The sequence below is a fragment of the Leptonychotes weddellii genome, chromosome 10 (genome assembly GCF_054177405.1).
Source record: "Leptonychotes weddellii isolate Sample4059 chromosome 10, ASM5417740v2, whole genome shotgun sequence".
NCBI classification, from domain to species: Eukaryota; Metazoa; Chordata; class Mammalia; order Carnivora; family Phocidae; genus Leptonychotes; species Leptonychotes weddellii.
In genome coordinates, this window is record NC_138378.1 from 52,278,713 (window position 1) to 52,301,748 (window position 23,036).

Consider the following 23,036-nt stretch of genomic DNA (forward strand, 5'->3'; position numbering starts at 1 on the left):
AGGACACACCAAATTACTTACAACTGGATCTTGACTCGTCCTAAGTTGTAACTGCTCATTTTCAGGATGAGAGCAGGAGAGCTGGGGGCAGACAACTCTTTTCAGTTCAGTCTACTCACTGCCCCAGGCAGGGGTGTTGAAAATAGCCCCTGAATGAACCGGAGCAGGAAGATTTGTTGATAAAAAGTTGCTGATGAAAACAAGAGCAAATGTTCTTTATTATAATCTAGCTGAAAATACAGTGTAATGTGAAAATGGGGCCGCCACCGCCTCCGGGAGGCCTTCTTGCCAAGCGGGGAGATGACACTGGCATGAGTTCTGAGGACGACGGTCTGCCCAGGAGCCCCCCAGAGATGTCCCTGCTGCCTGACATCGGTCCCGGCACAACCATAAAGGCAAGTGAGGCCTGCGCCACCTCTCGGCTTGGTGCGCGCCCACTTCAGGGGGGGGCGGGGGGGCGCTCTGGTGGCCCCCGTGTGTTCCTGTAAGAGTCCCACGGTCTGTGTGGCCAGGCGGTATTCCAGACCAGGTCCGTGGAGCTCACGGTCAGTCCTTGGGCTGCATTTGTTTTCGTTCTTTGAGCAGAAATGTCCATCTTGTCAGGAGATAGGGTTTTGGTAGCCTTTCTTGTCATGGCTACAGATCTGATACAATCAACCCTCTCCCTGGTTTTTCCTGTCTGAGCAGATGACCAGACCGGGCATCCCATCTGAAAGAAGGGAAACACCTTTATGTCTGTTTTCTGTTGTCATGACGTTTGGCTGGAGGGAGAAGGGAGTGGTGAACATATGTGACTTAATCTGGACTCTCCGGTCTGAGTTTAGGGCCATGAGAACCTGTTGGTCTGGGGTAGAATGTGACTTATGCTGCTGGTAAACAGGGCAACAGGGAAAGTTTGACCAGCAAGAGGGCCATCTGTGACCTCAGCAGGGCAGGGGAGCCGATCGTGGATAACACCCTCCCCCATTAGGAAACAGGAGGAAGCACTGAGCCTCGTGGAAGTAGCCCTGCTCCTGGTGCCGCCATTTTAAGCCAATACGCTGTACTTGTACGTAAACGATCATTTTCCCTTTAGACCAGCCCTGCTGAGGGGTGGATAGAATTGGAGTTATACATGTAATGCTGACACTTGAAAAACAAAGGCCAGAGTCCATGTTTTATAGCCACTCCCCTGCCCTGTGCGTTCTTGGAGCTATGGCTCCATGCCCTAGTGGACGATTGTTCACTGAGAATCTCGGGATTCATTGTGAACCACCATCTTGCAGATTCTGAGCTGCTCTGTAATACATTCAGCAGTCACTTCAACTTGGACATCCAGAAGCCCCCCGGCAAAGGCAGGGGAAAGAATACTCACCTAACTTGGGTGCGGTTGTGGGTTCCCAGAGCATCACCGGTAAAAGCCAGAGGGAAGGCTGTGATGGAGCTGAATGTAAGTGAGCCCCAGGGTTAGGGTTTGCCCAGAGCTGGCTAGAGAATTATTCTCTCCAGAATTCTGCTCTAAGGTGAACCTGTCCCTGCTTGTTCCATGAGCAGGGTCTAAAGACAGTGAGCTACCCACACCTGCTCTCCCAGGTTGAAGAGAAGGAGGAGAAGACAGGAGGATGATTTGGCCCATTTCCTGGATTTCAAGCCAACCCTTAAAATACCAGAGGGGAAGGCTGGCGGGCTATGGCTAACTCCAGTGTCACATGACAGACCCCTCTTGTACTCTCAGACGTGGAGCTTCAGCGTCCCCAGCCTCAGGACCAGATGGGACTTTGTATGTTTCAGGGCCACATGCTGGGGAGATGACTCTCACGAGCCATAGTTGACTGGCTTGCCCTCACTCTATCCCACAGTTCTCTGGCTCTCTCTGCCTTTAGCTGGGGCAGTACAGGAGAACAGGTGGTTTCTAATTCCATTCATTAAGGCATGAGCCCACCTCTGAACCTGCAAAGCACCACAATGCACAGATTCCATAGTTAGCTGTATGGGAGCCACTCACACCTGGCGGGGCTGGCCTCTCAGCATCCTTGGTTATGTTACTGAAAAAACAAGGTTCTGAGATTTTATTAACTAGGTAATTCTATTAATTGGGTAATAGGAAACTAAAATTGGAGCCTTTAAGACTTAAAAAATATGTGTAATCTTTATTACCATGGTTTTAAAGACACAGTGATCATATTTTATGCCCTGAAAGTTTCTTGGGCACAGTGGACTGACTGGTTGAGAGGAGGAAACAATGCACCCTTTAAAATGTCTTTAGGGTGCCTGGGTGGCTCAGTCGGTTAAGCGACTGCCTTCGGCTCAGGTCATGATCCCGGGGTCCTGGGATCGAGCCCCGCATCGGGCTCCCTGCTCCGTGGGAAGCCTGCTTCTCCCTCTCCCACTCCCCCTGCTTGTGTTCCCTCTCTCGCTGTGTCTCTCTCTGTCAAATAAAAAAAAAAAAAAATCTTTAAAATGTCTTTATATAACACATGATATTTGATATAATGGTACCTTCAATCCCAAAAGGATGGGATTGTGGGCTCTTTCATTTTTTTCCTGTTGTGACTCCCGGAAGCAGGCCCACATGCTTGAGAGAGAAACTTAATGAAGATTATTGTGATAAAAGGTTTCCAGTAACAAGTATCTCATGACGCTGCCAAGGTGATATTTCCTAATGGAATGAGTTTTTTAGGAAATGCACGAAATTATTTTTAAAATCTCATTACCACGTGAGGTGACAAAGAAGCTTTATTTGGTGGTTTCTAAGGTAAAATGACATCCAGCTAGCCATCTGCTAAGTGTCCTGCCATTAAGTAGGAAGCACTGGGTAGAGGGTGGCAAGCTGGGAAGTTGTCCTGGGTGATGAGGAAAGGTAACACACGGAGAGAGACAACATGGGCTCTGGCAGAAATGGACCCACTGCCATGCAGCCAGGCGGTGGGCAGGTTCTGTCATCTGTAGAATCCGTGTCCTCGGAGGGTTTTGGAGAGGATTATGTGAAATCAGGTAGGTCGGTGCCTCCCCTTCCCTCAACAGGAAAGGCCAGCTGGAGTGCAAAGCCAGGAGACTCCTCCTTCCCAGAAAGGCCCATGTCTGCGGCCTGTTCCCATGTGCACCGGCCTCAGCCCACTCCTGGGTGGCTGAGCCCCTCTCTTTGAAGACAAACACTGTAAACCAGCTGTCACCCAGGGTCACCCCTGAAAAAGCCCGTGAACCCCAGGCCATTTTCCCATTTGAGTCCCATTCCTCCAATGAAGGGCCAGCCACCTGCTAGACTTTTTAAATCATTCATTTCCGGAGTTATCCAGAAGCATGGATTTCAGGACCAACGGGTGACTGGGAGCAAGCAGGACAAATGGGGATGCTTCCAGCCCACAGATAAAAACACAGGTCAGCTTTCCTGCCCCGTCCTACCTTACCTCACATAGTTGCTTCACTGATCAAAGACAGGATGCGTCATTCTCCTCAGTCATGAAGGTGTTGGTCTTTTTAGGCCCTAAGAGCTCTCGGAACGACCACAAAGACGGAGAAGTGAGAGTCTGGCACCCTAGCAGGAAGACCAGCCGTGACAGCCAGTGCAGGGGTTTTGCAGGGACGGAGGTCATTGTGGTCAGAGTTTCTGAGAAGTTAAGCTCCCTGCCAGCTCGCACCACCCCCCCCGGGGGCCGGGGTGGGCCTGAGCCCAGGACCGGCTGCTCAGGCAGTGCAAATGCCGGGTGGGCTGAGTGGAGGGGAGGCAGGGAAGGTTTGTCCTTTGGGTTTATAGGGAGGTGACCAAAGCCCATGTCCTCACAGAAGACATAATCATTCTCACCTGGGAGTCACTGCATTTGCGAAAGCAGCTCATCTTGCCTGTTCTCTTAAGTCCCACGCAGTCAGAAAAACAAAACCCAAAATTTTACCCAATGTATATATACATTGTTCCTCTAGACAAAGGTGAAAATGAAGGATTCTATATGATCTTTGGAATGTACCCATTCTAGTGGTGACCCTTAGGGAGGACACCTGGGAGAGGTGTCACCTGTCCAATCTTAGGTGATGTACTGAGTCATCAGCTACAACAGTGGAAGCCAAAGCCACAGGCACAGAGGAAGCCAGAAGTCCTGTCCTGTGGTTTATTTTTTAAATAATTTTTCTTGCTTTATTCCCATAAGAACCCAAGTAGCTGAAACAAGAGAACTAAAATAGATTATGTCCACTTATAACCCCTTTCCCCTCATTGTAGTAATCATCTTCTCCCAGTAGGCAGGAGTAAACTTAATACTTGCAGGAGAAAATATAAGGAACCTTTCTGTTAACAGGGAAAATACATTTCTCTGAGGAAGTTCCCTTGCAGGGGGAGTCCCTGCATCAGCTTGTCTCTCTAACAGTGACATCCTTCTGGTGCCCCCTAGTTAAGCAGAGGCTGCTGGAACCTGCTCTGTGTGGGGCTCCAGGGTTGTGGAAAAGAAACTGAGCAAGATGTACCCAGGCCCCTGGGAGTCTGCCCGCTGCCCATGGCTTGTTTGCTGCCTCCTTCCCGAGGAGACCATTTTCACAGGGGCTCACTAAGTCATTGTGAGGTGCCTAAAATTATGGTCTTAGGTTAAAATGTAAGCTTGACACCACCTCGCACCCCTCAGGACAGCTCCTATCAAAGAAATAGAAAATTACAAGTGTTGGCAAGGATGTGGAGAAATTAGAGCCCCTGTGCCCTATTGGTGGGAATGCAAAATGGTGTAGCCACTGTGGCAAACAGTATGGAGGTTCCTCAAAAAATTAAAAATAGAACCACTGTATGATTCAGCAATTCCACGTCTGGGTATATATCTGAAAGAACTGAAAGCCAGTTCTTGAAGAGGTATTTGTACACATGTTCACAGCAGCATTATTCACAATAGATAAAATGTGGAAGCAACCCAAGTGTCCATGAATGGATAAACAAAATGTGGTATCTACATACGATGGAATATAGTTCAGCCTTATAAAGGGAGGAGGGTCTGACACAGGCTACAGCATGGATGAACATTATGCTAAATGAAATAAGCCAGACAAAAAAAGGCAAATACTGTATGATTCCACTTAATGTGAGGTACCTAGAGTAGTCAGATTTATAGAGATAGAAAGTAGAATGGTGGGTGCCAGGGGCTGGGGGAGAGGCAATGGGGAGTTGTTGTTTAGTGGGTGCAGAGTTTCAGTTTTACAAGAGAAAAAGTTCTGCAGAGATTTGCTCGACAGTGGGAGTGTACTTAATGCCACTGAACTTTTATGGCTAAAAGCGGTTATGATGGTAAATTTTGTTGTGTTTATACATACAAAATTTGGAAGACAAAAAGCATTGGGAGAAAAATATAAATGTAAACTTGACACTAATACTGAGCACCATGCTAGAATAGAAGTAGGGGGCAGGGTTGTAACCAAAGCCCAGCACCTCCCAGATTCTCTCTCTGCACCCCGCTCCCCATGTGGGTACCCCCTCCACCACTTCATGCCGCTAAACGTCTTGGCGGTAGAACCCACTGAGACCTTACTCAGTGAAGGGGATGGCCAAGTTCAGTGGGCAGGCAACAGCATGTTACCGTCATCCTTCCAGGTGACTACCAAAATATCCTTCCTCCCTGGCAGCGCTTTTGCCCTTGACTGTCAGTGCCTCGCTGAGGAGGTAAAAGCTAGTAAAATGTTTGTAACGCCAGATTTCTCCAAGACGACACACGAAGATACAGAAACCTTCTAGAATGAACAAATGCAGCTGTAGAGATGGGCTGCTGGGTGGTGGGCTTGGCCCATCCTCTGCTCGCTCCAGCCTGTAAAATCACACCTCTGGACCACCCTCTCGGCTTCCAGAGGCAGGAGCAAGCCTGCCCTTGGAGAGACCAGGTGGGTCTGCTTCATCAGAGAAAGAAGCCCTTGTCTGAAGTGGCTGTACCTGCTTGGGAGGGTGAAGGCGGAGCTGTCTCCCCGAGGCTGCCTGGGACGCAGGCTCTCTGCATGGCCTTGGAAATGAGTGACAAGTTTGCAGGGGTTGGCCCAACATTTAAAACTCCTTTCTAAGGAGGTACCCTAGAGTCCTCCCTGTTGAGAGTCAGATTTTAAATCCGTCCCCCCGTGTAAAGCCCAGAGATGGCGTGGGAAGACTGAGCACGGTAAAAGAAGGGAGCTGGTATGTTGGCTGGACGCATTTCATACCGAGAAGTTAATGCTTGGTATGCTTGCTCCTTGTCCCATGAAGGTCTCTTTAGTTTCCTCATCCCGGCCACAGTCTCCGGACCAGCTCTTCTCCAGGCACACGAGCGACGCCAGCATCCCCCCCCGCACCTCGGACAGCAGCGTGGCACCCGTGGCTGATTTCGATTACCCTCCAGAATTGTCCTCCTGCCTGGACAACTCTGCAGCTAAGCACAAGCTCCTGGTTAAGCCCCGCAACCAGCGGTCCAGCAAAATGAGGCGGCTGTCTTCGGTAATTGGGCTTCTTCCTACATGCACAGGCAGGACAGGCAGGCCTGGTAGCCCCCCCCCAACTCCCTCCCACCCCGGCCTCTCTCCTCGCAGGGTCACGTGCCCCTTCTGAGAAACCCCCACGGTCAGTGGGACCATCTGCAGGAGCTGGAGTTGCTCCTCTTTTTCAATATACGTCAGATACGTCTCTTCCCTGCATAAACATGCCATCTGTTCATTGGTTCTGCAGCACCTCCCCCCGAAGCCGCTAGGCGCTGTGCATCCCCTGCCTTCCCACGGCACTCAGTGTAAGGTCCGCACTCCAGGCCTGGAACACCAGGTCCTGCCTACCTCTCAGGCCTCCTCTTATTCTCTCTCTTTCTCTCTAAACACACTTTGGCCTCCAGAACTGTCTCCGGCCTCAGGCCTGATGCCTGCTGGATCCACTGCTCGAGACACCCTTCTCCTGGCTGGCTCCTTCTCAGTCTTTGGGTCTCAGCTCAGAGGTCCTCTCCCCAGAGAGGTTTACCTCACCATCCTATGGAAAACAGCCCCACCTTCCCACCAGCACGTTCCTTTCCTTCATACAGGAGTGAGCTTTGTAAATGTGTGTGCTCACTTGTTTATTGCCAGTCTTTTTGTTTTTTGCTTTTAAAGATTTTATTTATTTGTCAGAGAGAGAGAGAGAGCACAAGCAGGGGGCGTGGCAGGCAAGGGGAGAAGCAGGCTTCCCGCAGAGCAGGGAGCCCGATGCGGGGCTCGATCCCAGGACCCTGGGATCATGACCTGAGCCGAAGGCAGACACTTAACGACTGAGCCACCCAGGTGCTCCTATTGCCAGTCTTTTTGAGATCTCGTCCCAGCCCCTGTGTCCAGCCCCTAGAGCAACGCTAGCCACATGGCTGGCATTCAGTGCACATTTGTTGAATGGATGAATGAATGAGGGAATGAACAGTGACAGATAAGCTGACACACTAGCTCAGACTCCTGCCTTGGGCGAGGACCTACTTAGTAGTGTGGGGATTGTGCCCCTCTGAGGACAGAACCCCCCCCCCCACAATCTTTGGGCATGCTGCCTGTGTAGTGGTCAGCTCATAGTTCTAAGAGCCAAGAACTCATTCATGGAGTGCTTTGGCTGCATAGTACCAGTGGGTTAGAGGTCCACATAAGATTGTTGCCTTCTCTGCTGCCCAGTGGTGCCCACAAGGTCTCAGCGCTGGAGGAGCTGAGAGAGCAGGGTGCGGGGACAGCCTGGCCACAGAGAATGACAGTGCTGAGAACGAGATGCCCACAGACTGACATTCTCTCCTTCCTTCCCTGGAGACAAGATTGTGGGGTATTGATGAAAGGCCCAGGACAAGCTAAGGTGCTCAGCTAGGGACAGGGGGTTCTCCTTTGGGCATGTGGAAGGTGCTTTGTAAACTTCTGCCAGCAGGGGTGACTTTGGAGGGGACTAACACTGCAGAAAGAAATGAGCTGTGGTTACCCTGAGGCTAATGTGTCCTTGTGCAAGCTGGGCACTGGGGTACTTGTGTAAATGCTTGCACGTCCAACACACTTACAGTTAAAAGCTTGGTGTTGTGGGACTTGGCTAGGACTGGTAACTCCAACCTGCCTGTCCTCATGATGAGGGAGCAACAGGGCAGGGACAGAGCCAGCTCCCTCTGGCCTCAAGTCTGGCCTTTATTCCCATGGGGATGTCTTTTGCTGTGGCAAGGGTACACGTAACCAGCCCCCGCCTGGCCAGGCCTTTGTGGCAGAGGGAAGCCCGGCTCATACTGCAGGTGGAAATGCGGCATCCCCTCTTGCTGTCAGCTGGACAATGCTATACCTCTCATTCTTTCAACTTGACTTAGCTCTTGAACCCCATTTTTTTTAGACTAATAGAAATTCTGATTTAGGCGTTCTGGGTCAACATTTCTTGATTTAAACTCTGTCATTTACATATCCTCCCTCCTTCTTTGCTTTCCCTTCTTGGTGGGGAGCAGGCATGGATTAAAACTCTTAAGTTTTTGACTGGGCAGAGGTGTCTGGCCAGTGGTCACCAGTGTCACTGTTGGGTCCTAAGGTGGAGGCCTCTGTCCTTCAGTGTTCACAGCACTCTTTGCCCTTTGGTCATGAGGTGCCTCCTCCCAACCGTGAAGATTTTCCTGATACTCTGGCCCCTCTTGGGGAATCAGGGTGCTTTCGTACATTCCCGTTCTGCTCTGAGGGTGATGAGGAGCCACCACATTGGCCCCTCTTGGACCCAGGGGACTTTTACAGAGGTTCAGGGTTTCTTTTGACTTCACTGAACAGTGAGGTCCAAGTTTCCCCCACTTTTCTGATCCCCCGTAACATCTGAGGTTTCTTTCTGCCTCACCCACTTTTACCCCTGCCCCTACTCGGGCATCTCTGAGTCTCCACTTTGGTCTCTTTCTGCCGCTGTCCACATTCTGTCCTCCGTTTGGGCAGAAGAGCTGTCCAGCACCCCCAGGCATCTTCCAGCTCTGTCGTGGGGGGCGAACCCTCTACCCCACACCATCCAGGCTCTGAATCTTTTGGAGCTCTAGAGAAAAAAAGGGGTGGGGGTGGGCTTTTCTTACCTTAAAAACTCCCATCTTGGCACAGTTAAAAAAACAAACAAACCTTGCCTATTAAGACTGTGATATTTATTACAAGTTGGAAAAACACTTCCAAGAGTGCATTTGGCCGCATCCTTCTGCCCCACCAGAGCAGAGGTCGGGAAAGAGAAACACACAAAAGACAAAAGCTGGCTGTTATCTCAGCATTTTATCCTGCTGCTCAGAACCGGGGCCTGCGTGTGGTTCTGACGCGCCGGAAGCAGACGCCCGTGAACGTTTGCGCCAGCGTCTCAGCACCCTGGCTGGTCCTCATCCCAACCCAGGCAGTGCCAGGAGCAGGGAATATTAACTCTCTTTTAGGAGGAGCAGCACGATTCTATGAGTAGCCCCAGGTCGTGGCGGACAGAGCTGCCAACTACAAGTCCCGGGTGTTAGACAGAGCCTGACACTACTTATCAGCAGTGTCCTCTGCCCAGAGATGACACAGATGCTGCCCCAAGACTCTTTCTTTCTGGTGAGGGGAGGCCAATGAGCAGGCAGCCAGGACGGAGCCTCCATCTTGGTACAGGCTGAGCAGTGGGTCCTCCACTCCCTCTTCCTCCAGAGGACTGTAGGGGGTGAGGCTGCCGTGAGGGCCCAGAGGAGGAGGGCAGGGGTGGCGGCGGCGGAGAGGGAGCAGGTATATGCAGCCTTCCTGCTGTACCCAGTGCATGAGCCCAGGCTGAGTCAGAAGCCACTTTGCTGCCTGCAGAGCCTCTGCTCAGTGTCCGAGTCCACACTCCATGCTGCCTTCGTCCTGCCCAGCCCTTCACTGTTACCTCCTTGTAGCTGCCAGTGGCTTAAGTGGGATGTGGCCAGCTGGGCCTGCTTCTCAGCTTTCTGCTCATTTTGCGAGGGTTGTGATAGTTTTAAAACACGACCCACATCCTAAACAGGTTTCAACATCAGTGATTTCCTGTAGTAGCAAAAGGCCAGTAACATCTTTTGAACCTGCGGCTTTTGAAAATTCTTCTGTAGATTTCTTTGAACGTCTTCATTTTTTTCAAATCCAGGGGACAAGGATTGTGCACCTTGGCAAGAGTTAGCTAAGGTATTGTCGCAAACATCCCAGTTATCTTGTGTTCTGTTAGCAAGCAGATGCCAGCTGGGAGATGTTAAAATAACACCAGCAAACAACAACCACCTAACACAAACACTCCTCTACATTTCTTAACATAAAGGAAAGGAGATCTAATGCCCTGAACTTCCCCCCCCCCACGAAGATAGAAGTGTTTTCTAATGTCCTGAACTTTTTTTAAAAGATTGACCTCAACACCCTCAAGCTTTTGGTCATTTTCTCATAGTGCTTTTGGATGATTCACATGACTGCCTTGGTCTCTTCTTCCTAAGCAAGCAGCGACTAACTTTGGGTACGGCAAGGAGGAAGTTGGACTAAATTTAAATTCCAGAGACTTTTCAGAAGGAAAGTACAAGGCAGTGTTTGCTTGTCAAGCCAGTAGGGCTTCAGGAGAGGAAGAGCACTGTAAGCTGCAGGAAGAGGCAAGACTCCCTGTAGGAGTGGAATCTGAGACTGTCCTTGGGTGGTGCGGGTGGAGCGCCCTGGAGGTGTGGGGAAAGAGGAGCTGGCCAGTCACTCAGCCCAGAGTCTGGCACATTCAGTAGTGGGGGCTCGGCTTGACCTGAGCAGAGAGTGGGAGAAATAATTTAAGACCAGAGAATATAAGACCTTTAATTTGGCTGAGAAGTTTGGACTTTATCCGTCAGCTGTGGTTTGGGATGTTATCCAACAAGCTGTGGTTTGCTCTTGACTGTGTTTGAGGTGATAGGAATCACCCTTTAGGTAAACCAGTCTCCCTTCACCATGGGGCCCATCCCTGGAGAGAGAGCACTGAGATGGGAAACTAGCTCTCAGGCAGCACAGAGAGAGCACCAGCTTTTCAGCTGAGCTAATAAGCTCAACCTTGACCAAGATGTGGCCCTCTCTGAGCTCCCAGTTCTCCAAGTGCAAAATGGAAATAATCCTTTCTTACTGGGATGAATCAAGAGTAAGTGAAATAATAGGCGTGGAGTGCAAAGCACGGCAGACACCTGGCTTATTTGATCCCCTTTGCTTCATTTTTTAGAGCAGTGTCTGCTGGTTTGGTAGCTCGGCCACTGGAGCCTTACACTATTTACTTTAAGAGCATAGCCGCAAGACTGTTGAATCACAGACCTGTACCTCTGAAACAAATAATACATTATATGTAAAAAAAAAAAAAAAGATAGCAGGAGGGGAAGAATGAAGGGGGGGAAATCGGAGGGGGAGACGAACCATGAGAGATGATGGACCCTGAGAAACAAACTGAGGGTTCTAGACGGGAGGGGGGTGGGGGGATGGGTTAGCCTGGTGATGGGTATTAAAGAGGGCACGTTCTGCATGGAGCACTGGGTGTTATACGCAAACAATGAATCATGGGACACTACATCAAAAACTAATGATGTAATGTATGGGGATTAACATAACATAATAAAAATAAATAAAAAATATGCTTTCAAAAAAAAAAAAAGAAGAACATAGCTGCCACTGTTCTGCTGAAAGCTGAACTTGTAAGGTAAGTTTCCAAATAGAGCGTTAAGGGAAGGATTAAGAAGAGACACCATGTGTGAATGTCTGCTTAGGTGCCGGCTTTAGAGAGACACTGCTTCCTTTAAGCCATATTAAGCCTTGTACAAAATGGAAAGGTCATAGGCTTCCTAATATTCGACATAATGATGCTGTCTTTTGTCCTCTTTATTCCTCCAAGCGAGCACAGTCTGAATCCCTTTGTGATCTGACGGGTACCCCAGAGGAAGAGGAATACGATGAGAAGTCATTACGCAGAGCTGGCACAGAAGAGAGCCCCAGTTCTGCACAGCAGGATGTGGTAGTGGACAGAAGCGCAGAGCCCGTGGGGCCAGCCGCCATGCTGCAAGTGGGGGCGCTGCGTGCGAGGCGGGCCCGCCTGCAGCACTGCCCAGCCCTCAGTGCCAGCGCCGAGGAGGAGGAGGACAGCTTTCTTGGGGATAACCCCTCAAGCCGCGCGGCCACCCCCGAGGTCGCTGAGCCCGTGTCAGGCTCGGCCCCCTGCTCAGAGACCCTATCTTTGCCAGAAGGTTCCCCGCACCATAATCCCAACAGCGAAAACCAGAGGGAGGAAGTGTCCCTGGAAAGCACATGTCCCCCAGACAGGGAAACCGCTGATGAGGTGCTTTGCCCTTCTGGAGACGTGGAGATTTGGTTATCTCCCTCCATCCCCGAGGAGGACACGACATCTCCTGAGACTGCCCCTGCCACCACCTTGGAGACTCCCCCTGGTCCAGAGGGGCCAGACCAGAGTGTCCAGAAGGAGGTGGAGCTGACGCTGGAAGTACCCGTGGCCGTGGCCGTGCCCGAGCCCGAGCCCCAGCCCGAGCCCGAGGGAGCAGGGAAGGGATCTCCCGAGGCCCCCGCCCCAAGCCCCCCGGCCCCCAAGAGCTGCCTGAAGCACAAGGCCCCGGCGGTGAGCGCGAGCCCCGGCGCGCCGCCCGCCTGCGAGTCGCCTGCGGAGGAGCCCACTCCCCGGCCCCTGGACGGAGAGGCCGCCCCCGCCGAGCAGCCCAGGGCCGAACCCGCGGAGCCCCCACAGGGGGGACCCGAGAGGCTGGCGTCGGAGCGGAAGGTGGAGCGGGCAGGCAGCGAGCTGCGGGCCGTGAAGTTCTCGGTGTCGTCGGGCCGTGCGTGGCCGCGATCAGGCAGCGCCCGGGTGCTGGAGCACACCGGCCCCGCGGGCGCCTCGGCCGGCCGCCTGCCGCTTCTGAAGAGCAGCCTGGTCTGGAGGAGCGAGGCGGCGCTCGACGACCTGCGGGCGCCCCCCGAGCCCCACGGCGGGAAACCCGCGACGGCCGGCGGCGGTTCTCGGGACTCGGGGGACTCGGTGGCCGGGCCGGGCCGGACCCCCCGGGATGCCCCTGGAGACCCCTGCCCGGCCGCCCGCGAGCCGCCCTCGGGGGAGGACAGAGGCCCCTTTCCCGTCAAGCTGCGCTCCACCTCTCTGTCCTTCAAGCACAGGGAGGCGTCCTCTGTCGAAGTCAGAGGGATAAAGAGATACAGCGCTGAAATCCGGTTAGAAAAAGGGGGGCTGGCTTTGCTCCCCAAAGACGAGAAATGTCCGGTCGCGAAGGCCCCCTCCCCTCGAGGGGCACGGCCCCCGCATGAGCAGGGAAAGGGGAAGGCCCGGCCCTCGGAACCGCTCAGCGCCAAGCCTCCCCTGCCCAGGAAGCCGCTGCTGCAGAGTCGCCCCCTGCCGCCCCCGGACGCTGGTCCGGGTCCCGGGGAGCTGGCGAAGGCCGCGCCGTCCCCGGACCCCAGACGGGAGAGCCGGATGGCCGAGACGCGGTCGCCGCACAGGGCAGCTGGTAAGAGCCGGAGTCGCCTGGTGGGGAAGGGGCAGGACCGTGGGCAAATCCCACGTCCACGGAGTATGTCAGCACTTGGGGTGGAAACCTTGCAGGGGAACTGGGATTAAAAATCAGAATTTCTCCTGGTACTTCTAACACGATTGGTCAAGAGTTAGAAACTGAAGAAGGGGAAACAAATAGCAGGACTTTGTGGCAGTTCAGAGAAGTCAGGAAAATGTAAAAACATCTTGCTGCATATTCCCTGAGAGGAGATGGGGATCACTCAGCTGCTTCTTTCATTTCTTCCCTCAGGAGCTCAGTGAATTCCAGAATCCTGAGATACGGGTACTCTGGTAGATGGAGGTACTCCTGGGCCTACACCTCTTCTTGGTTAGAAATGAATCTTCTGGCTCCTCTCTAGTGTCCTTCTGACCTACCCCTCACCCCCAGGAGGAATTTTTTTTTTTTTCCTGTTTAATAATCCGGCTCATGTGGCCCAGCCTCATGCAGGAAGCATCCCATTTATTGGAGTCACAAGCCTTTGGTAAAAGGGGAGCCCCCTCGGGGTGGGCGTTAACTTCCTGTCCCAAAAAAGAGATGGTGTGAAGGTTGGGGTAGAATGTAAGAATCTTCTAAAGCAACTGTCCTTTAAAATGAGCAGAGACAAAATAGATGACCTTTCTATGTCTTTGACATTTGTCACTTTTTATTTTTAGTGTTTCAGATGAAACGAGAAATCTGTTGGAAGTGGGTATTTGTGGCAGAGCTAAAGAATATTTTGTTGCTGGTTCTTTTATTAATGGAAATCAGTGTGCCAGAAACAAAGCTATGCAAACGAGTTATGTGTGCATGTGATGAAGGCCCTAAGGAGAAGTTTTCCATGGCAAATTTTATTTGAAAAAAAACAACAACAAAACTTTCAGGATGTTTTAAGTGGCTACTCTAGGTCCAGGACTCCGCTGAAACACTGCATTGTGAGACTGAGGAAGTAGGACCCCGTTCTCTAGGGACCCCACACCCTGAAAAGAAGATGGAAGTGCACACATATGAGGAAAAAATTAGCTCACAGAAAGCAATGTAAAGACAGGTTCAAAGAAATTCTTATCTTTTCTGCCTCCCTCCTGGGAAGTGAGTGAAAATGCAGTGTGTGTGTATATACATATATACACATACAGTGCTTTAAGTTGTGAAGGTGACAGTTCTAGGCAGAAGTGCCAGGAACACGCCATCAAAGAGCCCGCGTGCGTGGCCTTCCTGATCGACAGCCCCTTGGCTCAGCGGTGATTTTTTGCTGTTGCTGCGGCCACTACATTAGGATAGTCAGTGAGGGAGCTTTGGGAGAGGTTCAAGCTGGAGCTCATGATCCACTCTGCAAATCGCCAGCGAGGCTATTGAAGCTATGATAGAGTGTTTCAGAAACCCATTGAGATATCAAGGGAGGAGGGGGTTTGCTCGGTGCAGATAAAACCCTGACATCAACACCGTCCACCTTCATAGCCCAGAATTGAAAATGTCTCTCAGGGGCTTGCTGACTGAATGGAACTTAAACACAGGATACTTGGGTTCATGGTCAGAGCTGGAAAAGCAGCTTCGGAGGGCAATGCTTGACACATTAATAATTTATAACTTCCTCAGCCTAAGCTGTGCGAGTTAGGATTGTTTATTGTCAAATGCCTGGAATGGTCTATAAAGACCTTATCTTTTTTCTTTAATTTATACAATACAATATACTATGTATTAACAGCTTGGCTTAAAAGCATAGCATAAAAGAACTGTCTTGTCCATTTATTAACATTTTCTAAGCCACAGAAATAACTGATCCAGATGAATTCCAGGGTGAAAGAATCCAGGTTACCTTAGGGCGGGGGTAGTGATTTTCATTTCAGTGCAGAGAGAGGAAGGGAAGAATTACCCTCATTCTGCTTGAAACCCACTCTCCCAAAGTGTGGCTGGTATTTGAGGGGCAAATATCAGGACAGGCTGTGGCTGCTGCCTGGGACCTTGGGGTCTGGGGGCTGCCTCATGTAGACCAGAGCAGAATCGCGGGGTCTTTGCTGTCAGATCCCATTAGTGAAAGCAGCCTCTGTGTCTCCCCCAGACACTGGATCTGCTTGTGGTTTAATTCATTCTTATTATTTCTGTCATCCTCATTGCTCCCAAAATCTAGCCACTGGAGGCAATGAAATTCATATAAAACATACAGATAATAAAAGTTTTAATAACAGTATTATTCAGTTTTCCAGAAAGGCCTAATTACTGCTGTTTATTATCTTGTGGTAGCAGCCACTTTACCCAGAACTCCCAGATGGGCTGTCACCCTTGTACCCCTTTCAGGGGCACACACCATAAAGCTAGGTGACTGAGGTGTCCCAGATGGGACTCAAGCACTTTGTCCTCAGCACTCCTGCTTATCCTTCCTCCTCTCGTCCACATTCTGTCTTCCTTCTCTGACGGCGTGGAAGAACCCTTCAGCGGGGGAGGCAGGGAGGATTCCCCAGTTGTTGCAGTAAACAGAGGAGCCCAGCTTTGCCAAGTGGGCTGGACCTCACAGGGCCACGTTGGGGTGGTTACCGCAAGGCCAGTACCATATTTGTGCTCATCAATGCAAAGGAGACCATTAATAGGAGGTGAATGGCTCAGGGTTACCAGCCTTGTTCATTTGTGCAGGACATTAACCCTCCTCCTGGTAGGCCAGTCCGTATCGGAGTCTAAATGACAGGTCGGAAAGCACCCTCCTGAGCACAGGATGAGTTAGGCAAAAGACTTAGAGATTCTCGTGTGGAAAAATGGTAAAATACACAAAGTATATAGAAAAAACCAGCCACTTAGGAGTCCGCTTTCTAGATGTTGTCCTGTTGGCCTTTCCTTCTGGTCATTCTTCTTTCTCTGTTTGTAATTTATATTTCATGAAGTTGTCACATGTGGGATATTTTGGAGAATAGCTAGACAAATTGCCATTGTCACCTAGGGGCCTCATTTGATAATGAGCCTTACCCTCCAGTCAAGCTCATTACGTCCGGACGGGCTGGTGATAACTGGCACACCCAGGTCTCTGAACCTCTTTCTCTAGTATTCACTCATTATGCATCCATTCTTGCAACAAATATTTCATGTATTTCTGCCATGCACACAGCACTGTGCCGGCTCCAAAAGGCAGTCAGGACAAACATGAGGACCTCCTCTCGAGGAGCTTACCAGTCTGAGGAGGCAGGTGGCAGCTGGCTGCCACAGGGGAGTGTAGGTAGATGCCCATCTTGTCTTTGGGTGTCGGGCGCATTTTCTGGAGGAAAGCAACTGTCACCTACTCTAATGATATAGTTACTTTAGATGTATTCAAGTTCATTTGAGTAGGGGGTCTTTTTTGGTATCATGCTAAAAAATATACAGTTGATCATTGAACAGTGCAGGGCCTAGGGGCAGTGGTCCCCTGTGCGGTCAAAAAAATCCACATATAATCCCCAAAATTTAACTACGAATAGCCTACTCTTGATCCTTTATTGATAACACGAACAGTCGATTAACATATATTTTGTATGTTGTATGTATTGTATATTGTATTCTTACTGTTAAGTAAGCTAACAAAAAAGTAGCTAAAAAATTAAGAAAATCATAAGAGAAAGTATGTTTACAGTACTCTGTTTATCCAAAAAAAATTCAAATATAAATGGATGCTAGCACTTCACATCTTTGTTGTTCAAGGGCCAACTGTGTTCATATATCTTGAATTCTTAAAGAAAACCAAGTCTGTTCATGCCTGTCTGTCTTTTTGGCCTATCCTCCCCTTCACCCTTCCTTCCCAACCAAGTATGATCAACACTCTGGGCCTCTGTTTCTCCACCTTTCCTGTGCCCCTCAAACGGCATATGTTTTCTCATCCTTGGTTGCCTCCCAGTGCACCAGCCTCTCCTTGGTGCCCCCAGACAGAACACATCTCAGGTTTCCACCTGTTTCCTCAAGTTCTGTCTTCCCTTGACCCCCTCAGCCATAGCAACCAGCCCCTGGCCATCTGTGGGCACATATCTCAACATTCATAATTCAGCTTATCCACACCTCCCCCACCCCAGATCATTTTCCTTCTCAGTTCCCCCATCTATGCAGATAAGCTAGAGATCTCCGAGCCATCAAAAAGATTTTAATGTGGAAAATACTGAAAGGCCTAAAAATTATAGGGAAAAATCACCTTGTAATCCTGCTTTTCTACAATTACATAAAAAGGGACATGCCTTTCTGACCAAAATGGAGTGAACACACACCACCCTATCCGTCCCACTGCTAAAATTTAAAACCCTGGACAAAATGCAGGAAGTGAATGTCAGGATTCTGAAAGGCAGGTAAGAGTGGATGGGCTGGGTAGTGAGATCAGGACTCTGAAGACCTCCCTGCCCTACCACCGTGGTACCAACAACCCTTGCAGGCCCCAGCTCTGTGATTCTCCAGTCCTGCTCCTCTTGCTCCCAGCCCAGCACCGGCTCCACAGGACAGAGTTTGTTGGATGGTCTTGGCCCTACTCCAGGTGAGCGCTAGCAGCTAAGCAGCAAGCCGCTATATGTGAAAGCAGTCCCAGCAGGGTGGAGCTCCTTGGATTTTCTCATCCCTGTGCCAGGCCAGTGCCAGCAGCAGACTGGAACCTCTTGTCCTGGTCACTGTGGCAATGGCGTCTTTTAGGGCAGAGCTTTTTTAATCCTTCCAGTCCTACTCAGGTGAGCACCAGCAAAAAGGCACCCACCTCCACCCACAGCAGCACCTGAGGGTCAGAGCCCTTTAATTCTCGAGACAGCACCCCGGCAGAGATCCGGTAATGAAACTACAGCCCCTCCACAGCAGTGGCAACAGTGACAGGTGTGCTGGTGGTGGGCCCGCGGGCTTCTTTCTCTCACCACTCTGCCCTGAGGGGCCCCAGTCACGAGAGCACACCGCAGTGCAGAGGCTAAGCCCTGGTTTTCTAGCCAGAAAACCTTGGGGGTGGAAATCATAGAAAGGAAGGGTCCTTTACCTACGTGTGTGAAGTGCAGGATTCTTCTCCGAGTTGCACCTGCATGAGACCAACTAGAATCAGCACAGCAAAACCTTTGAGAATTTTAACAGGACCGAGTCTCAACATAACACTCAAAACGTCTAGGATACAAACCAAAAGTATCCAACATACAAAAGAATCAGGAGAACCTAAAAGATTCTCTAAGAAAAAAGCAATCAACACACCCCAAACTTGAGGTGATCCAAATGTTAGCATTATTAGACACTTTATTTATTTTTAACAACAATATTTATTTTTAAAAAAACACAACAAACTCATGAGTTTATGGTTTTAAAAACACTGCTTATTTTGTGCCCTCTTATGCTTGAATATAAAGCTCTCTCTGAATATTAGTAAGAGCCACTATATGAAATTTATTATTAATCATCTTTTTTTAGGCACAAAGCTTTGCTGTATTTTTTTTTAGCAGCAGGAACTGGAATTGAAGTTAGACAAAGACTTGAAAGCAACAAGTACACCATTTTCTATGAAGTAAGAGTGAGCACTCTTGAAATGAATGGAAAGATAGAAATTTTCTGCAAAGAAATAGAAGCTATTTAAAAAATACAGGCTTCTTAGAACAGGAAAACACAGTAACAGAAATAAAAGAGTCATTAGAAGAACTCAGTAGAATAGAGATCACAAATGAACCCATGAACTTCAAGACAGATGAATAGGAAATATCTAGCCTGAGTGTGGAGAGAGAAAAAAAAAAAAGCCTCAGAGACCATTGGAACAATATTAAAAAGTCTAACATTCATATCATAGGAATTCAGAAGGAGAAGAGAAAGATTTGAGCAGAAAAAAATATCTGAAGGAATAGTGACTGAAAACTTCCTAAATTTTTGAAAAACATGAATTTACAGATCCAAGGAGCTCAGGTGAATTATTTTTGCCTTTGTTTTAAGAAAGCCATATTTGCATGGGTTTATTTCATCTTCTCAACAAATGGTTCTGGAGCATGTGAACATCCATAAGCAAAAATAGGAACCTTGACCTAAGTCTCACATCATGTACCATGATTAACTCAAAAGGGGGCCAATGAGTTAAATATAAAGTGAGACTACAAAACTTTCAGGAACTTTTAGGAGAAAATCTTTGGAAAATAGGACCAGGCAAAGAGTTCTTAGACTTGACATCAAAGCATGATCCATAAGAGGAAAAACTGATAGATTGGACTTCACCAGAATTAAAAACTTTTGCTCTGCCAAAGACCCCATTAAGAGGATAAAAAGACAAGCTACAGAATGTGAGAAAATATCTGCAAACCACATATCCAATAAAGGATTAGTATCTAAAATATATAAAGCATTTCCAAAAGTCAACAGTACAAAGCCAAAAAATACAGTTAGAAAATGGGCAGAATACATGAGCAGATATTTCACCAGTGGGAATATACCAATGGCAAAGAATCATGTGAAAAGATGTTCAACATCATTAGCCATTAGAGAAACACCAATTAAGACGATACTGAGGTATCATTACATATTAGAATGGCTGAAATAAAAGAGCTAGTCTGACCACATGCTGGAGAGGATGCAGAGCAACTGGAACTCTTATACATTGCTAGGGGAAATGCAAAATGGTGCGGTCACTTTGGAAAACAGGTTGGCGGCTTCTTAACAAAATTAAAAATACATTTACATTGTGACATAGCAATTCCACATCTAAGTATTTATCCTAGATAGATGAAAACTTAGGTTCACACAAAAGCCTGTACGTGAATGTGTATGGCAGCATTATTCATAATCACCAAAAACTGGAGACACCCCAAATATCCTTCAATCAGTCATTCAAATAATGGAATATTACTCAGCAATAAAAAAAGAATGAACTGTCAGTACACACAATAATGTCTTAAATGCATATGCTAAGTGAAAGGAACCAGTCTTAAAAGATTACAAACTGTATTATTCCATTTATATGACATCTGGATGAGGCAAAAATATAGAGACAGAACAGATCAGTAGTTGTCAGGGGCTGGGGGTAGAGGTAGGGTCCCCCTACAAAGGGGTAGCATGAGAGAATTCTTTGGGGTGTTGACCATGTGTATTTGTGACTTTTCACAAGAATCTAAGTGTGTTAAAACTCCTAGAACTCTATAACAAAAAAGATGAATTTTACTCTATGTAAATTTTAGAATAATCGTTTAAATGGCACAAAAAAGTGACAGTTGCCTTTTCTCCACCCCTCTCTGAACCTCGGAAATCCCACCCACAGAAAGAGCCACCACCAGCTCCTTCCTGTGCCCGTTGCAGTCCGAGCTACATCAGTATCAACATACAGATAGAGGCACATGAATCTTTTTTTTTTTCCCCACGAAAGTGCTATACGTGTTGGCTCACAATTTGATACTTTTACTCCACAATAAGACATGGGCCTCTTTTCTGATCAGAATGAGTCACTCGATCTCATTCCTTTTAAGGGCTACAGAGTACACCATACCATATTTTATGTAACCATTCCCTACTTGAAGGGCATTCGGAGTGTGTTGAGGTTTTTTGTTTTTGTTTTTGTTTTTTTTTGCTGCAATAACCATTCTTTTTTATTTCAATGGAATCACACTGTTGCTTCTCTAGGATAGATTCTTAAAAGTGGGCTTTCTGACTCAAGCTTCAGATTGCCCCCCATAAAGGTGGTACCAGTTCACACATCTTGGCACAGAATAGAGATTTTTATCCCCCCTCTCATCAGCACGAGGTGTTGTCAGTCTTTTTTTTTTTTTTTCAGTTCGATGGATGAAAATGTCCTCTTTGGTCAGCAGGTCCTGGCCATCCTAATGTGGAGTGTCTTTATCCTGCCCCCACGTCAGCCCTCCTGGTCTTTAACCCGACGCCCACAGCACTTCCCTGTGACTCTCTCTTCCCTGGTCTGGGTCTAACCATGGAGTTTTCCTCTTTAAAACTCTCGATGCCTTCCCACTGTATATGGGAATAAAAGTTAGACGCATTTAAGGCTTTGTAGATTCTGGCCAAGGTCAACATTTCTGCCTTCCTAAGTTCGCTGGGCTACTCCTTCACTTCCTCTGACATCTCCAGCCCCACCCCTGCCACCAGCTCCCCTCCCCACTCTGCACACACCCCTGCTTGCCCCGAGCACACTCTGCATTTCCGAACTCAAATCTTGAGCCCCCTGAGCACATCCACGGTTTTGTTTTTCTCTGTGGAGTGTCCGTGCCTGGGGGTCTCCTGACCTGCAGTGGGTGTACCCTGCCGTGGTTTGCAGGACATGAAGGGCAAGGCACGGGGCTGGGTGGTAAGATTGAAGAGTGTGGATATAGAGGTTTTACTCCAAGGTCCAACCTTCGGGGGCTGTGGGGTTCTGAGCAAGTGACTTTCTTAACCTCTGAGTCTTCATTTCCTCCTTTGTAAAACAAGGTTATTAGTAATAGTAATACGCGGGGCAGCAAAAGCATTGAAACTACAAAATGTGCTGCAGTTTCAGCCATAATTTCCTAAGGATGTACCAAAATATCCTCATCTGAGCTGCCTAGAACAGTATGTGGGAATGGGATTCTCTCTGTCCTGGTTTAAACCAGTGAAGGCACCAACATGGGAAGACGAGACCCCAGAGAGAATGTGTGTGCGGAATATTGCAGAATAGAGACTGTTTCTCACCCCTCCATCAGCACTAGGTGCTGTCAGTCTGTCATTTTTTTTTTTTTTCAATCTGATGGATGAAAATGTCCTCTTTGATCAACAGGTCCCGGCCATCCAAATGTGGATACCAGGAAGGTATGAGAATCTTCTGGTTCCCATCTGGGGCAGGGTAATGGACCGTAGGAGATCAGGGTCATGCTCTGCTTTGCTCTGTCTAAAACCTGGCAACCCAGCAGTCAGGTTCCTACAGAGGTGCAGCCCACTCCCTAGGGTGTGGAGGGGCAGTGCCACCCACCGTCCATCTACCCCACTGGTGTCACTTTAGAGTGCATGAGTCACTTTTCTCCAGGGCAGCCATAAACCTCGTGTGGGGACTGAAGCCCCCTGTGCGCTTAGCCCAGGGCTCAGTACAGTGGGAGAGAAGTGGGCTTGAAGAGGGAAGGCAGCATCTTCATGACAGAAGCGGGCGAGTGTCCCAGGCAGAGGGTGCCAAAAGCCTGAGGGGTGAGGCCAGAGTTGAGGACTGCAGGGACACCAGCAGGACAGCCCTGGGAGCGGATGTCCAGACACAAGGCAGGGGGCACTGGCTGATTTCAGGGAGCGTTCACCAGATCCTGGAACAGGGGCATCAGCCCAGCTCAGGAATTGGACCACCTGGTCGGTCGGGCACGCTGTGTCAGCCAGAAGGCATCATGGGCTCTTGCAAGGCTCCCTCGGCCCCGAAACTTGGAGCAGCACTGAGATCATTGGTTCATAGTGCTGGCCGCAAATTGGGGTCATCACCCCCACGGGCTCAGGTTGATGGGTGCAGGGGGAGCCCAGACGATGGGAGTGTTCTGCAGGTGATCCTAACGTGAGGCCAATGTGGAGAATGCCTGTTCTAGGGCAGCACTTCTCAAACGTACAGATGTCTGTGAATCTCCTTTAAATGAAGATTCGGATTCTGATGAGGACAGTACTGCTGGTCTACAGATCAACATTTGAGTGGCAAGGATCCAAATCTATGTTAAGCAACATGGAACTGTTAGCCTCATGTGGCTGTTTGTTTATTTATTTATTTATTTATTTTAAGTAAACTCAACG

At 49.1% G+C, this 23,036-nt stretch overlaps 1 protein-coding gene across 1 annotated transcript in view; it reads left to right on the forward strand.

Annotated features, from left to right (window-relative positions):
• Positions 1 to 23,036, forward strand: part of CRACDL (CRACD like) — a 135,105-nt gene that overhangs the window by 97,797 nt on the left and 14,272 nt on the right. Inside the window, exons 5-7 of the mRNA XM_081832240.1 lie at positions 231 to 395; positions 6,176 to 6,403; positions 11,729 to 13,358. Of these exons, the coding sequence (XP_081688366.1) occupies positions 231 to 395; positions 6,176 to 6,403; positions 11,729 to 13,358 (2,023 nt within the window). The remainder of the gene's footprint in view (positions 1 to 230; positions 396 to 6,175; positions 6,404 to 11,728; positions 13,359 to 23,036) is intronic.